Genomic DNA, 13,509 nt, shown 5'->3' on the forward strand with positions numbered 1-13,509 from the left:
CCTGATGAAGGTTCTTCGCCTGAAACATTGACTGTTTACTCTTTTCCATAGATGCTACCTGACCTGCTAAATTCAATCTCTATTTGCAACTAAGTTAATTTCCAACTGCTTAGCCCTATAATTGGATTCCCCCTCTTCATCACTGGTCTCTACACTTTCCTCCATCAGTTTGGCACATGGAAGATACGATCTTGATTTTATAAATTTTACTCAATGCAATAACATTAAAGTAAAACAATAAGACAAACTTGAAAAAGGGATAGTACTTTTTGAGTCCTGACGAAGGGTCTCGGCCCGAAACGTCGACAGCGCTTCTTCCTATAGATGCTGCCTGGCCTGCTGCGTTCCACCAGCATTTTGTGTGTGTTGCTTGAATTTCCAGCATCTGCAGATTTCCTCCTGTTAGTACTTTTAAATGTTTATTTTAATATTTGAGATTAACATTGATGTATGTAAAGCTCTAGAGTTCCTCCATAAATTTTGCTTACCCTCCTTTTGGATCTTCTTAAATTCATAAATTGGCTGCATTGAAAGCATTAAATGTCTTACAATGGTTTAAACTTCCTCTAAACAAGAATTTATTTTGCAAAGGGAACCGGCCAACAGTTGCTGCAATATGTATTTTCTTAATTATAAAGAAAAAATACTTCTCCAAAATCCTTCAGCTGCTCACAGTGTTCAAAGATTTGTTATGTAAACTAGCTCCTTCAGAACTTTCTGAATACAGCTTGCATGACCTAAGAAACAGTGGGCTGAATGGTCTGTTCTGCCTATAAATTTCTATGATGATGCTCTTGATACATGACAGATTTGGATTGTCCAGCTAGTTTGATGTTTTATAACAGAGAGAGGAGACTATTTAATAACACCATTTACGAGGCTGGGAGATTTAATGCATCAGTTGACAGCTGACACCAAATTAGGGAATTAGGAGTTTATATTGAGAAATAAACTCCTCTTTCACAAAGGAAGCTAACAGTGTTCATTGTGTAAGGACATGTAGGTTTATCGCAACACTACAGGGAGACTCATCCATGTCTCTCTTTGTCACAGATTTGCAGTGTTTGTCCGATGCAATGATTCTGTCTGCCCCAAGGAATTTTGCAGCAAACCTCCCGGATGACAGTTTGCAACTCAATGATGCTTCCTGTAACATCACTGGGAATAGCACTCATCTGCTGCTGGCAGTTCCCCTCTCAGAGTGTGGCACTGAATTACTGGTATGTGAGTACCTGTATTTGGGATCATGAAAGTTGGGGGGGGGGGGGGTGGAGGGGAGAGCTTGCTTACAGTTCCTCATGCAAGAGAGATTGTTTGATCCCAGATGGATCAAGAAACATTGGTTAAGCGTTGGGAAATGGCCCAGTATTTCCAGCTCTAATTATCACTCATTGAACCAGCATTGGCCCCAAACAATAACTATTTATTTTCGCTCCACAGATTCTGCATGACTTGCTGAGTTCCAGTATCAACATGTGCTCCTTTGTGCAGTTCCTGCTGACACTCTGGCCAGAATTAAACCCTTCTGGCCCAAATTCCGACTGATTTTCTTTTGGGGGGGCATGGGATATCTGTGGTCGTCTGACAGTACCATGATGGAGTCAGCAACTAGCCTAGAGCGGGGTGTAACAGGACTGTAAGGACAAAGGAGACAAAAATCCCCCATAAATAATGACAGAGGCGGCCCTGTAGGCCCCTGGAGAGCTTGAGACTTCCACAGAATGTCAGTGGGGCCAAAGGAGAGAAAGGAAGCAGCTGGAAACCTTCCTTATGCAATATCAAAACCACAGCAGCAACTTTCTGGTACATCCTCCCACATAGCACATTTAGGCATGGCTGGGAAAGAAATCAGATTACAGCAGCTGCCTTTGCCCAGTTCTATGGTGATGAAGGAAAAGTCCTTGGACGTTCTGCCAGATGCAATGGGTATATCTTAGTCAGGGCTGTAAGTTCATAATAGACCTCAGAGTTAATTTTCTGCCTACCTTGAGATGAATTTCAGGCTTGTGCTTTCAGACGTGCATCGCATTGAGCCGGTCACTGCCTAGTAGCCTGGTTTCTCTGGGCATATTCCAATCAATGATTCATCGACTCTTGGAGTCTGGCACTGTGGAAGATTAGCATAGTCATGTATATGCCATCCTTCATCAGTGGCCTTTGTGGCCCCTCTTGTTAGGGAACTAACAGTGGATTGTTTCCAGCACCTGTCACTGATTACACTGTCTTGCTTACCTTTCTGAAGATGCTGGAAGTGTGTTGCCTGTCCTCATTTAGACTCTGCCACCTGCAAAGGTTACCTATAATCTCCAATGAAAAGTTCATTAGGGCTTGCCATCTCACAGACTAAAACACTGGGAAAAGAAAACATACTGTGGCCTTGGTAATGTGATGATTTCCTGCCATATTGCACCATGACAATGGATTACAGGGTAACTGGAAAAGCAGTAGACAATTTAATTACTGGGCTGCACTCCAATGTTCCTGCCAATACCGCAGAACCAGCGGAGGGCAAGAGATTTCCCCAGTGTGTCTGTAAAAATGGACACTTCCTTCACATTTGGATTAATGTCACTTATTTCTTTTCTTCAGGAAGATGAAACTCATTATATCTTCACAAATAAAATTGTCAGCCGGAACAGAAACAAAACATCAAAGCAGCTGGAGAGGGTGGCTATCCCACTGATGTGCAAATTCCTTCGATCCAGTAAAGGTAGTGAGCAAGCCAATGTACTCAGTGATGCCATCGACAAGATCTTTGAAGTCTACAGCTTTGAAATCCAGTTCAGCAAAGAATTCAACTCAAGCTGGAGCATAGCTGGACCAGATTCTCCATTTAATGCCACCAGTAAGGATCACTTATACATGAGCATCATTGCCAAAAGCAACGAGACTGCCCTGTCGCTCCATGTGGAGTCTTGCCAGATCCTTAAAGAGTATAATTCTTCAACAGGAGTTACACTTTTACGACAGGGGTAAGGAAGAATTTATACTTTGAAGTTCCTCTTTTAAACTCTTCCTTTTAATCTGGAACCACAAAACATAATTTGTGTCTTTCCAGGTCAGGGATGGTGTGTAATAGCACAGGTTATTAAAGGCTGACATAAGAGAACTTGGAGAGAGGATTGGGATGTGTCATCCAGAGGCTTGGCAACCACTTACAGACTGCTCCAGTCTCAGAAATGCCACTCAAGTGAGCCCTTCAGACTTTTGTGAATTGAAGAGCCACAGAAGTTTAGTGTGGTCACAGGGGCTTCACAGGCAGTGAGTGTGGTAAACAGCTTGGAATAATTAATATCCAGCCTATTGTAGCTGGGGAAATAGATCATTTTATTGTCTGATGGAACCATAGAGGTTTACAGAGCAGGAAGATGCCACTTAACCCATCGTGCCTGAATTGGCTCTCCCTTACATTAAACCAAACACCAACACTCTCTTCCCTTAGAAATCTTTCTTCACAGAAAGCTTATCATACAGATTGAATTATTGGCAAGTATATTTATTCTGTTGGCAACTATCCCTGAAGGGGAAATTATCGACATTAAAAATAAAGTCCTGGAAGGAAAAATATATAAATGTTGAGAAATTGGAAACGGAATGAGCATAGCCCTAGTAAAAACGTTGATAGTTTCGTGCAAAATCATGAAGAGTAGAGAGTACAATTTCTTCAGGACTCTCTTCACCAGCAGAAATATGAAGCGGCTGGGTTGATAAACCACTCCATGACAGCACTCTAAAGTGTGGGGGCACTTAAGAAGGTGTGGGCAAGTGGACTGTGTTCATCTTGATGCATCAGAGGCATGCAATCTAGTAGACCAGCCTTACAACCAGAAATTAACCCTGAGGAATTCTGAGATCCATGGCCATAAGGTAACTTTAAAAAATCTGAAATAGAAGCTCATTTAATAATAATGCCATGCATGTGGATAAAATCTAGGTCATCATCTTTGTCAAAAATCCTGGTAAAGCATTCTGAATGAAACTGCAGTGATAAATCATGAGCACTAGCTGTTCAGCAATGTTGTCCTCCCCACTGCATACATGCATACACATAAAACTCCTTAATAAAAGCCCTTAGGTACATAGGAAGTGGAGAACAGAGGTGAAAAGTGAAAAGGAACTTGATTAGTGGAATGCAGGTCTAGTTGCACCCTACGGATTCCCTTATTTGTGTACAAGTTAAGCAGATTCAATTTTAAAATAAACTCTAGTGGACATCCAAAGGAATATGTTCAACGTGCTGAATGCTCACTCTTAGATTGACAAATTCATGGAGTCAAACAGCATGAAAACAGGACATTGTCCATGTCAACTGAAATGATTATCTATGCTGATTTCACTGCCCTGCATTTGGCCCATTATACTTCTCCCGCCTATGTATCTGTCCAAATACTTCTTAAATGTCTTCAACCTATCCATCAACCTGCCTCTACCACTATCACTGGCACTTTGTCCATATATCCACCACACTCTGTGGAACAACATTCCCTTCAGATTAATACCCTCCATTAATGCATCCTAACGAATCTCTTCTGCACGCAAAATCTTAAGTGTGGCAATAACCAGCATCTTGACACATAATCTCCAATTCAAGCTCAATATCTTCATCACCACCCTATCCACCTGTGTCACCATTTTCATGGATCTAAGAGCTTGCATTCCAAGTGCACTCCTTACATCAATACTTCCAAGGTCCCTGGCATTTAAGAGCAGGATAAGGAATAAGAAGGGGATGATTTGAGAGATGAATGTGTGGCTGAGGATTTGGTGCAAGGGGCAGGGTTCCAGAATTCTGGGTCATTGGTATCTCTTCTGGGGAAGGTATGACCTGTACAAAGAGGACAATTACACTTGAATTTGAGGGTGACCGATATCCTAGTGGGAAAATTTGTTAGAACAGTTGGGGATAGTTTAAATTAATTTGGCAGAGGGATGGAAACTAGAGTAATGGGGCTGACATTGGGCAATTGGTATACAAGTAGATGCACTGTGCAGTGAGACTGTGAGGAAGGACAGGCAGGTGATAAGGCAAAATTGCAGTCAGTGGGATGAGTTGAAGAGCAAAATGGGGGGGGGGGGCAAAATCAAGAACAGTTAATACAGGACTTGTGGTATTGTAAGATAGAATTAGGCCATTTGGCCCATCGAGTCTTTTCCACCATTCCATCATGGCTGATTTATTCTCCCTCTCAACCACCATTCTCTTGCCTTCTCCTTGTAACCTTCGATGCTGTTGATTATTATCAACTGAAGCCTTAAATATGCTTAATGACTTGGCCTGTGCAGCCATCTGTGGCAATGAATTCCACAAATTCACTACCCACTGGCTAAAGGAATTTTTCATCATTTCTGTTCCAAGTGGATGTCCCTCAATTCTGAGGCTGTGCCCTCTGGTTCTAGACTTCCCCACTACAGGAAACATCCTTTCCCCATCCACTTTATTCAGACCTTTCAATATTCAGTAGGTTGCAATAACATCACCCTCTCCCCACCCCTGTTCATCTAAACTCCAGCAAGTACAGGCCCAGAGCCATCAATTGCTCCTCATATGTTAACCCTTTCAATCCTGGGATTATTCTCATGAACCTCCTCTGGACCCTCTCCAATGCCAGCACATCTTTTCTTAGAGAAGGGGCCCAAAACTGCTCACAATACTCCAAGTGCAGTTTGACCAATGCCTTATAAACCCTTGGTATTACAAAATTGTTTTTGTATTCTAGTCTTCTTGAAATGAATGCTAACATTGCATTTGCCTTTCTTACCACCAACTCAACCTGCAAGTCAACATTTAGGGAATCCTGCACAAGGACTCCCAAATCTTTGATTTTTTGAATTTTCTCCCCATTTACAAAACAGTCTACACCTTTATTTTTTCTATCAAACAGCATGACCATACACTTCCCTTCACTATATTCCATCTGCCACAGCTTTGCACATCCCCCCAATCTGTCTAAATCCTCTGCAGGCATCCTGCTTCCTCAACACTACCTGCCCCTCCAACTACCTTTATTTTGTCCACAAACCTGGCCACCAAGCCATCAATTCCTTCATCCAAATCATTGAAATATGATGTAAAAAGATGAAGTCCCAACACCAACCCTCTGGCACACCACTAATCACCAGCAGCCAACCAGAAAAGTCCCCCTTTATTCCTACTCTTGGCTCCTGTCTGTCAGCCAGTCTTCAATGCATTCTAATACCTTTCCTGTAATACCATGGGCTCTTACCTTGATAAGCAGCCTCATGCACAGCACCTTGTCAAGGGTCTTCTGAAAATTCAAGTAAACAGCATGCACTGACACTCCTTTGTCTATCCTGCTGGTTATTTCCCTAAATAATCCCAACAGATATGTCAGGCACAATTTCCCCTTTAGAAAATTATGCTGACCTTAGCCTATTTTATCATGTGCCTCCAAGTACCACAAAATCTCATCCTTAATAATAAACTCCAGTATTATATTTGAATTCACGCAGTATACGGATTAAGGTAGATGATCTGGCAGTGCAGTTAGGGATTGTCAAGTACAATGTTGTGGTGTCACTGAATCATGGCTGAAAGAAGATCATAGCTGAGAGCTTTATGTCCAAGGGAACATTGGTGGAAGGGGTGGAGTGGCTGTTGGTAAAAAATGAAATAAAATCTTTAGAAAGAGGTGATATTGGGTCAGAAGATGTAGAATCCTTGTGGGTAGAGTTAAGAACTGCTACTGTAAAAAGACCCTGATGAGAGTTATATACAGGTCTCTGAATAATAACCAGAATATAGGATACAAATTACAATGGGAGATAGAAAAGGCATGCAATATGGGCAGGTAGAATGGGAAAATCAGTTTGGAGCTGGATGATGAGAATGAATAAGCACATGGATGTAAGGAAGATAGAGCGATATAGACAAGGTGTAGGTAGAAGGGATTAGTGTTTGGATGTTTGTATTTGCTTTTTAACTGTTTTTGTCATAACATTATGGGCTGAATGGCCTGTCCCAACGCTGTACTGTTCTATGTTCCAATTTGTAGAATGCCTTCGAGATGACTTTTTAGAGCAGCTTGTGATTGAGCCCACTAGGGGAAAAGCAATTCAGGACTGGCTGTTGGGTAATGAATCCGATTTGATTAGGGAGTTTAAGATAAAGGAACCCTTAGGAGGCAGGGATCATAATGTAATGGAATTCAGCCTGCAGTTTGAGAGGGAGAAGGTAAAAGTCAGATGTATTGGTATCACAGTGGAGTAAAGGGTATTACAAAGGCATGAGAGAGGAGTTGGCAAAAGTAGATTAGAAGAAGACACTAGCAGGGATGAAGGCAGGACAGCAATGGCTGGTGTTTCTGGGGGCAATTCAGAAGGGGCAGGAATAGTACATCCTAAAGATGAAGTAGAATTCTAAAGGGAGGATGAGGCAACCATGACTGACAAGGGAATTCAAAGAGTGTAAAAGGAAAAGGGTGGGCATATACAAGAGCAAAAATTAATAGGAGATTAGAAAACTGGCATGTGTTTTAAGAATAACATCAGAAGAGAACCAAAAAAAATGAGAAAAGATGAAATATGCAGTTAAGCTAGCCAATAATATAAAAGAGGTCACAAAAAGCTTTTTTTCCAGATTATATAAAGAGTACAAGAGAGACAAGAGTAGATATTGGATTGGTGGAAAACAATGGTGAAGAAGTAGTAAAGTATTTTGTTATCAATCTTCACTGTGAAAGACACTAGCAGAATGTCAGAAGTTAGTGTGTGTCAGGAGGCAGAAAGTGTATGTAGTTGCTATTACTAAGGAGAAGGTGTTTAGGAAGTTTAAAGTCTGAAGGTAGATAAGTCAACTGGATCACATGGACTACACCCTAGGGTTCTGAAAGAGGTAGCTGAAGAGATTGTAGAGGCATTAGTAATGACCTTTCAAGAATCACTAGATTCTTGAACGATTCTGGAGGACTGGAAAATTGAAAATGTCACTATACTCTTTAAGAAGCAAGGGATGCAGAAGAAAGGAAATTATAAGCCAATTAGCCTGACTTCAGTGGTTGGGAAGATGTTCGAGCCCATCATTATGGATGAAGCTTCGAGGTACTTGGAGGCACCTGATAAAATGGGCCAAAGTCAGCATGGTTTTCTAAAGGGGAAATCTTGCCTGACAAATTTGTTGGAATTCTTTGAAGAAATAATAAGTAGGATAAACAAATTCCTGATCAAGGGTCCCTGCACGAAACATAACCGTGTACTCTTTTCCATAGATGCTGCCTGACCTGCCGAGTTCCTCCAGCATTTGTGTGTTGCAAAGATAGACAAAGGAGTCAGTGGATACTGTTTACTTGGATTTTCAGAAGACCTTTGACAAGGTGCTGCACAAGGCTGCTTAACAAGAGCCCATTGTATTACAGGAAAGATACTATCATGGAAAGAAGATGCCTGGCTGGAAGCAAAGAGTGGAAATAAATGGAGCCTTTTCTGATTGGCTGCCAATGACTCATGGTGTTCAACAGGTGTTGGTGTTGGGACCATTTCTTTTCACACTATATGCCAATGAATAGATGACTGAAATGACAGCTTTGTGGCCAAGTTTGCAGACAATACGAAGATAGGTGGAGGAGCAGATAATATTGAGAAAGGAGTGAGTCTGTAGAAGGACTTAGATTAGAAGAATGGGCAAAGTAACAGACGGAATATAGTGCAGGGAAGTGAATGGTCATGCACTTTGCTAGAAGGAATAAAGGATTTACTAAGCAGAGAGCAAATTCAAATATCAGAGGTGCAAAGGGACATGAAGTTCCTTGTGCAGGATTCCCTAAAGATTCACTTGCAGATTGAGTTGATGATAAGGAATGAAAATGGAATGTTAGCATTCATTTCAAAAGGTCTAGAAATTAAGAGCAAGAATGTAATGCTGAGGCTTAATGGGGTCAGACCACACTTGGAATACTGAGAGTTGTTTTAGGCACCTTATATCAGAAAAGATGTGCTGGCATTGGAGAGAGTTTAGAGGAGGTTCAGGAGAATGATTCGGGAATGAAATTGTTGACATATGAGAAGTGTTTGATGACTATGGGCTTATACTTAGTGGAGTTTAGAAGAAGAATTAAGGGGATCTCATTGAAACTTTTGAATATTGCAATGCTTAGCTATGGAGGATGCTTCTTATAGTGGGTGAGTCTAGAACCGGAGGACACAACCTCAGAATACATGGACCCCCATTTAGAGCAGAGATGAGGAAGAATTTCTTTAGCTGGAAGGTGGTGAATCTGCAGAATTACTTGCCACAGACAGCTGTGGAGGCCATCATTGAATATATTTAAAGCAGAGATTGATAGGTTCTTGTTTAGCAAGTACATCAAAGGTTATGAGGAGAAGGCTGGAGAAAGGTATTGAGAGAGATAAAAAATCAGCCATGATGGAATGTTAGAGCAGACTCAATGGGCTAAATGGCCTAATTCTGCTCCTATGTCTTTTGGTCTTATTTACTACATGTGCCTAGCCAGTATTGGATGAGTTACCTCACATCTCAGTGTTACCTAACATGCATCTGGATTAAATTCCATCTGCCACCACTCCACCCAACTTTCCAGTTGATCGATGTTTCCCGTTTCCTTGGGCAACAATCCTCACAATCTATATGTCAATCAGCAAGCTTACTTATCAAACTGCAGATGGTTTTATCCAAGTTATTTACATATATGATGAGGTCCACATGTTATTTTTGGTACAGCAAGGGTTAAGATGATATGTTGTCAGAGACAGTGTGCTGAATACGTCCTTGAGAACCCAGCCCCTCTTTGCACAGCCTCTTTGTTCAAGCTTGGGACCCAAGATCACCAGGCATATCAAGACAAAGTTGTACATGAAGGTTTGTTGGGCACAATCTAGTGACTGGAGAGTTAATTTTCTAAAATTGAGGTTTTTTTTTTAGTAATGTGTAGATTTTATTCATTAACACCTGAAAAAATGTATTGTGATTGGTATTTACAGAGCAGATGCAAAAAAAATGAAATTAGGAAGCGCACACAGTTTTAATGAGATCAATATCTGTATAATAACTGACAGTTCTGAGTTTCAGAACAGTGTGGTGACGAGGCCTGAACTGTTCTTGTGCTCAGGTAAATAAGTGTGATTGAGAAACAAATCAAGTTGTCAAAAGTCCACTTAATCAATGACAATCATATAACTAATTCCTACTTCTATTAAATTCTATTGTGAATTTAGGCTGTGTTCAAGGTTTTTTATGATTGATCCAGGGTAAAAGCAGCTATAACTTAGTCAAATCAATGTATTGCTAACAGGTAGAGGCTGGAATCGAACAGAATTCTCTTTTCAGTCTCTTTCTGATTTTGTTTGCAACAGCTGCTTAAATAACAGCACAGCGAAGGAACATCAAACCGAAAACCAAAAAGAGAAAGTGTACTCCATCAAACTGTCCTCTTTACCGTGGCGCACCGGCCAGGTACAGTACTCACTGAAATTCATCTTCACCTTGACTTAAAGTGTATTGTAACATGTTTGAAAAGAATTTAGAAATTAGGATCAATGGTTTATTGGCTCAGTAAATGAATATATTACCTAGACTCATGTAAAAATATAAAGTTAAAGAATTCACACATTTAATTCCCAGTTAGTCTATTTCTGTTGGAATGATCTATTATCAGAATGCCGTAAACTTATAAACAGAGCATCATTTCATATTTATTACAGTTATGTTCCAGACTGTTTTTGTTCAATCATTTGACTCATGTTCCTTTAACTCACTGATTCCCTGCTGCGCTCTTTCTAACTCTATTACTGTACATGTGAATGTTCTCCAAATGTCAATCAATTGTATTAACTCTTATCACATAGCAGAAAATGCTATGCACTCAGTAGGTCAGGTAGCATCTATGGAAAGAGACACAGAGCTAAAGATTCAGGTCCCAGACCTTCATCCGATGAAGGGTCTCGGATCTGAAAAGCTAATTCTATTTCTCTTTTCACATTTGTTTCCTGGTGTGCTGAATGTTTCTTGCATTTTCTATCTTTATTGTACACCTATACAATCTCAAACACAACAGTTTTCTTACCTCTCTGCATCTACCTTCAAAGCCACAGTATTTTTCAATCCAATTTCTTTCAAATCATTAAAAAAAAGTTTCTAGCTACTGCTTGAACAAGTGTTGGAACTTTTTTCCTTATTCGTTCATGGGATGAGCACCATCCATGTTTGTTATCCATCCGTCACTGCAAGTTGGAGGCAGTTGAGAGTTAAGTGGGCTGAGAAGTGGCAGATGGAGTTCAACCCGGAGAAGTGTGAGGTGGTACACTTTGGAAGGACAAACTCCAAGGCAGAGTACAAAGTAAATGGCAGGATACTTGGTAGTGTGGAGGAGCAGAGGGATCTGGGGGTACATGTCCACAGATCCCTGAAAGTTGCCTCACAGACAGATAGGGTAGTTAAGAAAGCTTATGGGGCGTTAGCTTTCATAAGTCGAGGGATAGAGTTTAAGAAACGCGATGTAATGATGCAGCTCTATAAAACTCTAGTTAGGCCACACTTGGAGTACTGTGTCCAGTTCTGGTCACCTCACTATAGGAAGGATGTGGAAGCATTGGAAAGGGTACAGAGGAGATTTACCAGGGTGCTGCCTGGTTTAGAGAGTATGCATTATGATCAGAGATTAAGGGAGCTCAGGCTTTACTCTTTGGAGAGAAGGAGGATGAGACATGATAGAGGTGTACAAGATATTAAGAGGAATAGACAGAGTGGACAAGCAGCACCTCTTCCCCAGGGCACCACTGCTCAGTACAAGATGACATGGCTTTAAGGTAAGGGGAGGGAAGTTCAAGGGGGATATTAGAGGAAGGTTTTTTTTACTCAGAGAGTGGTTGGTGCGTGGAATGCACTGCCTGAGTCTGTGGTGGAGGCAGATACACTAGTGAAGTTTAAGAGACTACTAGACAGGTATCTGGAGGAATTTAAGGTGGGGGGGTATATGAGAAGCAGGGTTTGAGGGTTGGCACAACATTGTGGGCCGAAGGGCCTGTAATGTGCTGTGCTATTCTATGTTCTAAGTAGTCAGTCTAGGCCAGACCACATTAGCTTGGCAGATATTCTGAAATGCGTTAGTGAGCCAGATGGATTTTTATGGCACTCGAATAGTTTCATATTTGTAGATTCATTTAATATGTAATTTAATACTATTTAAATACTTGAATTTAGGTAATAGAGCACAAGAACCGGCCCTTCAGCCCACTGAGTACAATGCCTTTATCAAGCACACTTTTACATTTTTATTCCCCCCCATATACACCCATTCTGTCCACCCACACACACCCCCATTGATTCTACCTACATGTCAGAAACAATTTACGATGCTATGGAAGATCAGTCAGAGTGTATTTAAGATAGTTTAATAGCTTTATCGATATTACTGGAATCAAGGGATGTGGAATTAGAGCAGGGAAGTGATGCTGAAGTAAAAGATCAGCCACAATCTTTTTGAATGGCAGAGGAAGTCCAGGGAGCTGACGGGTGTACTCCAGCATCTAGTTCATATGCTCTCACGTGCTCTGGTTTGATTTCAGAATTACGCTGTCTACATTACAGTGGTTTGGTATTAGTGTCAGAGAGTGACACCAGTATATTTTCCTGTTCCAAATCCCAGGTTGCATTCAAAATTGTGAACTGATGAGAAAGCATATTAATACTGTAAATGACACCATTAAAATGATAATAGATCATTGTGATGCAAGAACAAAGGTTGTTTATAACTCCGCTTATAGACCAGTGTGGTGGCATATTTAAACCATTTATTTAATACAGTCAAATTTAGGTTTCTGCATGTTTGTTCCTCAAAAATGAAAATAATCTGACTTTGGTTGAAACTAATCTCTATACTCTGCTTTCAGCCAATTCATATGAAAAAGAGATAGCCTGAAGATAAGCAGGTTAATTTGATTTGCTTCTTTGTTGTGTCAGAATACTCAATGGCATTGTTAGTTGAGTTGTAGAATTCTTGTTGGAAGTTAATTTAGCGGAGAATCAAAGAGGAAGACTTAGACTAGCTGAAGACTAGCAAAATAGCAGAAACAGGTACAAAAACTTGTTAATTCTCTTCAGGGAAATGTTCTGTGTTGCTGTGCCTCCAACGTTCAACCCTGCTTCTCCACATCTCTCCCACGATACCACCAATCCTCCTGGCCTGTAAATAGGAGTCAACTCTTGAAGATTGCCAAGGATCCTCCAGGAATTAGATTTTATTTTATTATTCACAGAGTACATGTTCCTTAAGGTTATCACAGTGGGGGCAGGCAGTGGGGATAAGCTCCCACTACCTATTACATGCTTCTAATGGCATGAGTCTCAAATAGTCTCTGACAACCAATGTCCAGCTCCTGACCTTCACATATGTCTTAGCTACTAAGCCTAGCACAACCATTCCTACTGACAGAAGTGGCAAAGGTGGATTACTAGTGGCTTAAAACCGGTTCCTTCGGGTAGTCGTTGTGCAGCTGCGGTTGGCAGTTCATCTAGGAAAAGGAAAACTATAATCTCAA

The 13,509-nt window shown here is 40.9% G+C and overlaps 1 protein-coding gene across 2 annotated transcripts in view; it reads left to right on the forward strand.

The window, feature by feature from the left end:
- LOC140729534 (uncharacterized) overlaps positions 1–13,509 on the forward strand; it is a 39,802-nt gene that overhangs the window by 19,503 nt on the left and 6,790 nt on the right. For both annotated transcript variants that reach the window (XM_073049374.1, XM_073049375.1), the window contains 3 exons: positions 1,054–1,220; positions 2,590–2,972; positions 10,327–10,426. In XM_073049374.1, coding sequence (XP_072905475.1) covers positions 1,054–1,220; positions 2,590–2,972; positions 10,327–10,426 — 650 coding nt within the window. The remainder of the gene's footprint in view (positions 1–1,053; positions 1,221–2,589; positions 2,973–10,326; positions 10,427–13,509) is intronic.

Source organism: Hemitrygon akajei, chromosome 6, assembly GCF_048418815.1.
Source record: "Hemitrygon akajei chromosome 6, sHemAka1.3, whole genome shotgun sequence".
NCBI classification, from domain to species: Eukaryota; Metazoa; Chordata; class Chondrichthyes; order Myliobatiformes; family Dasyatidae; genus Hemitrygon; species Hemitrygon akajei.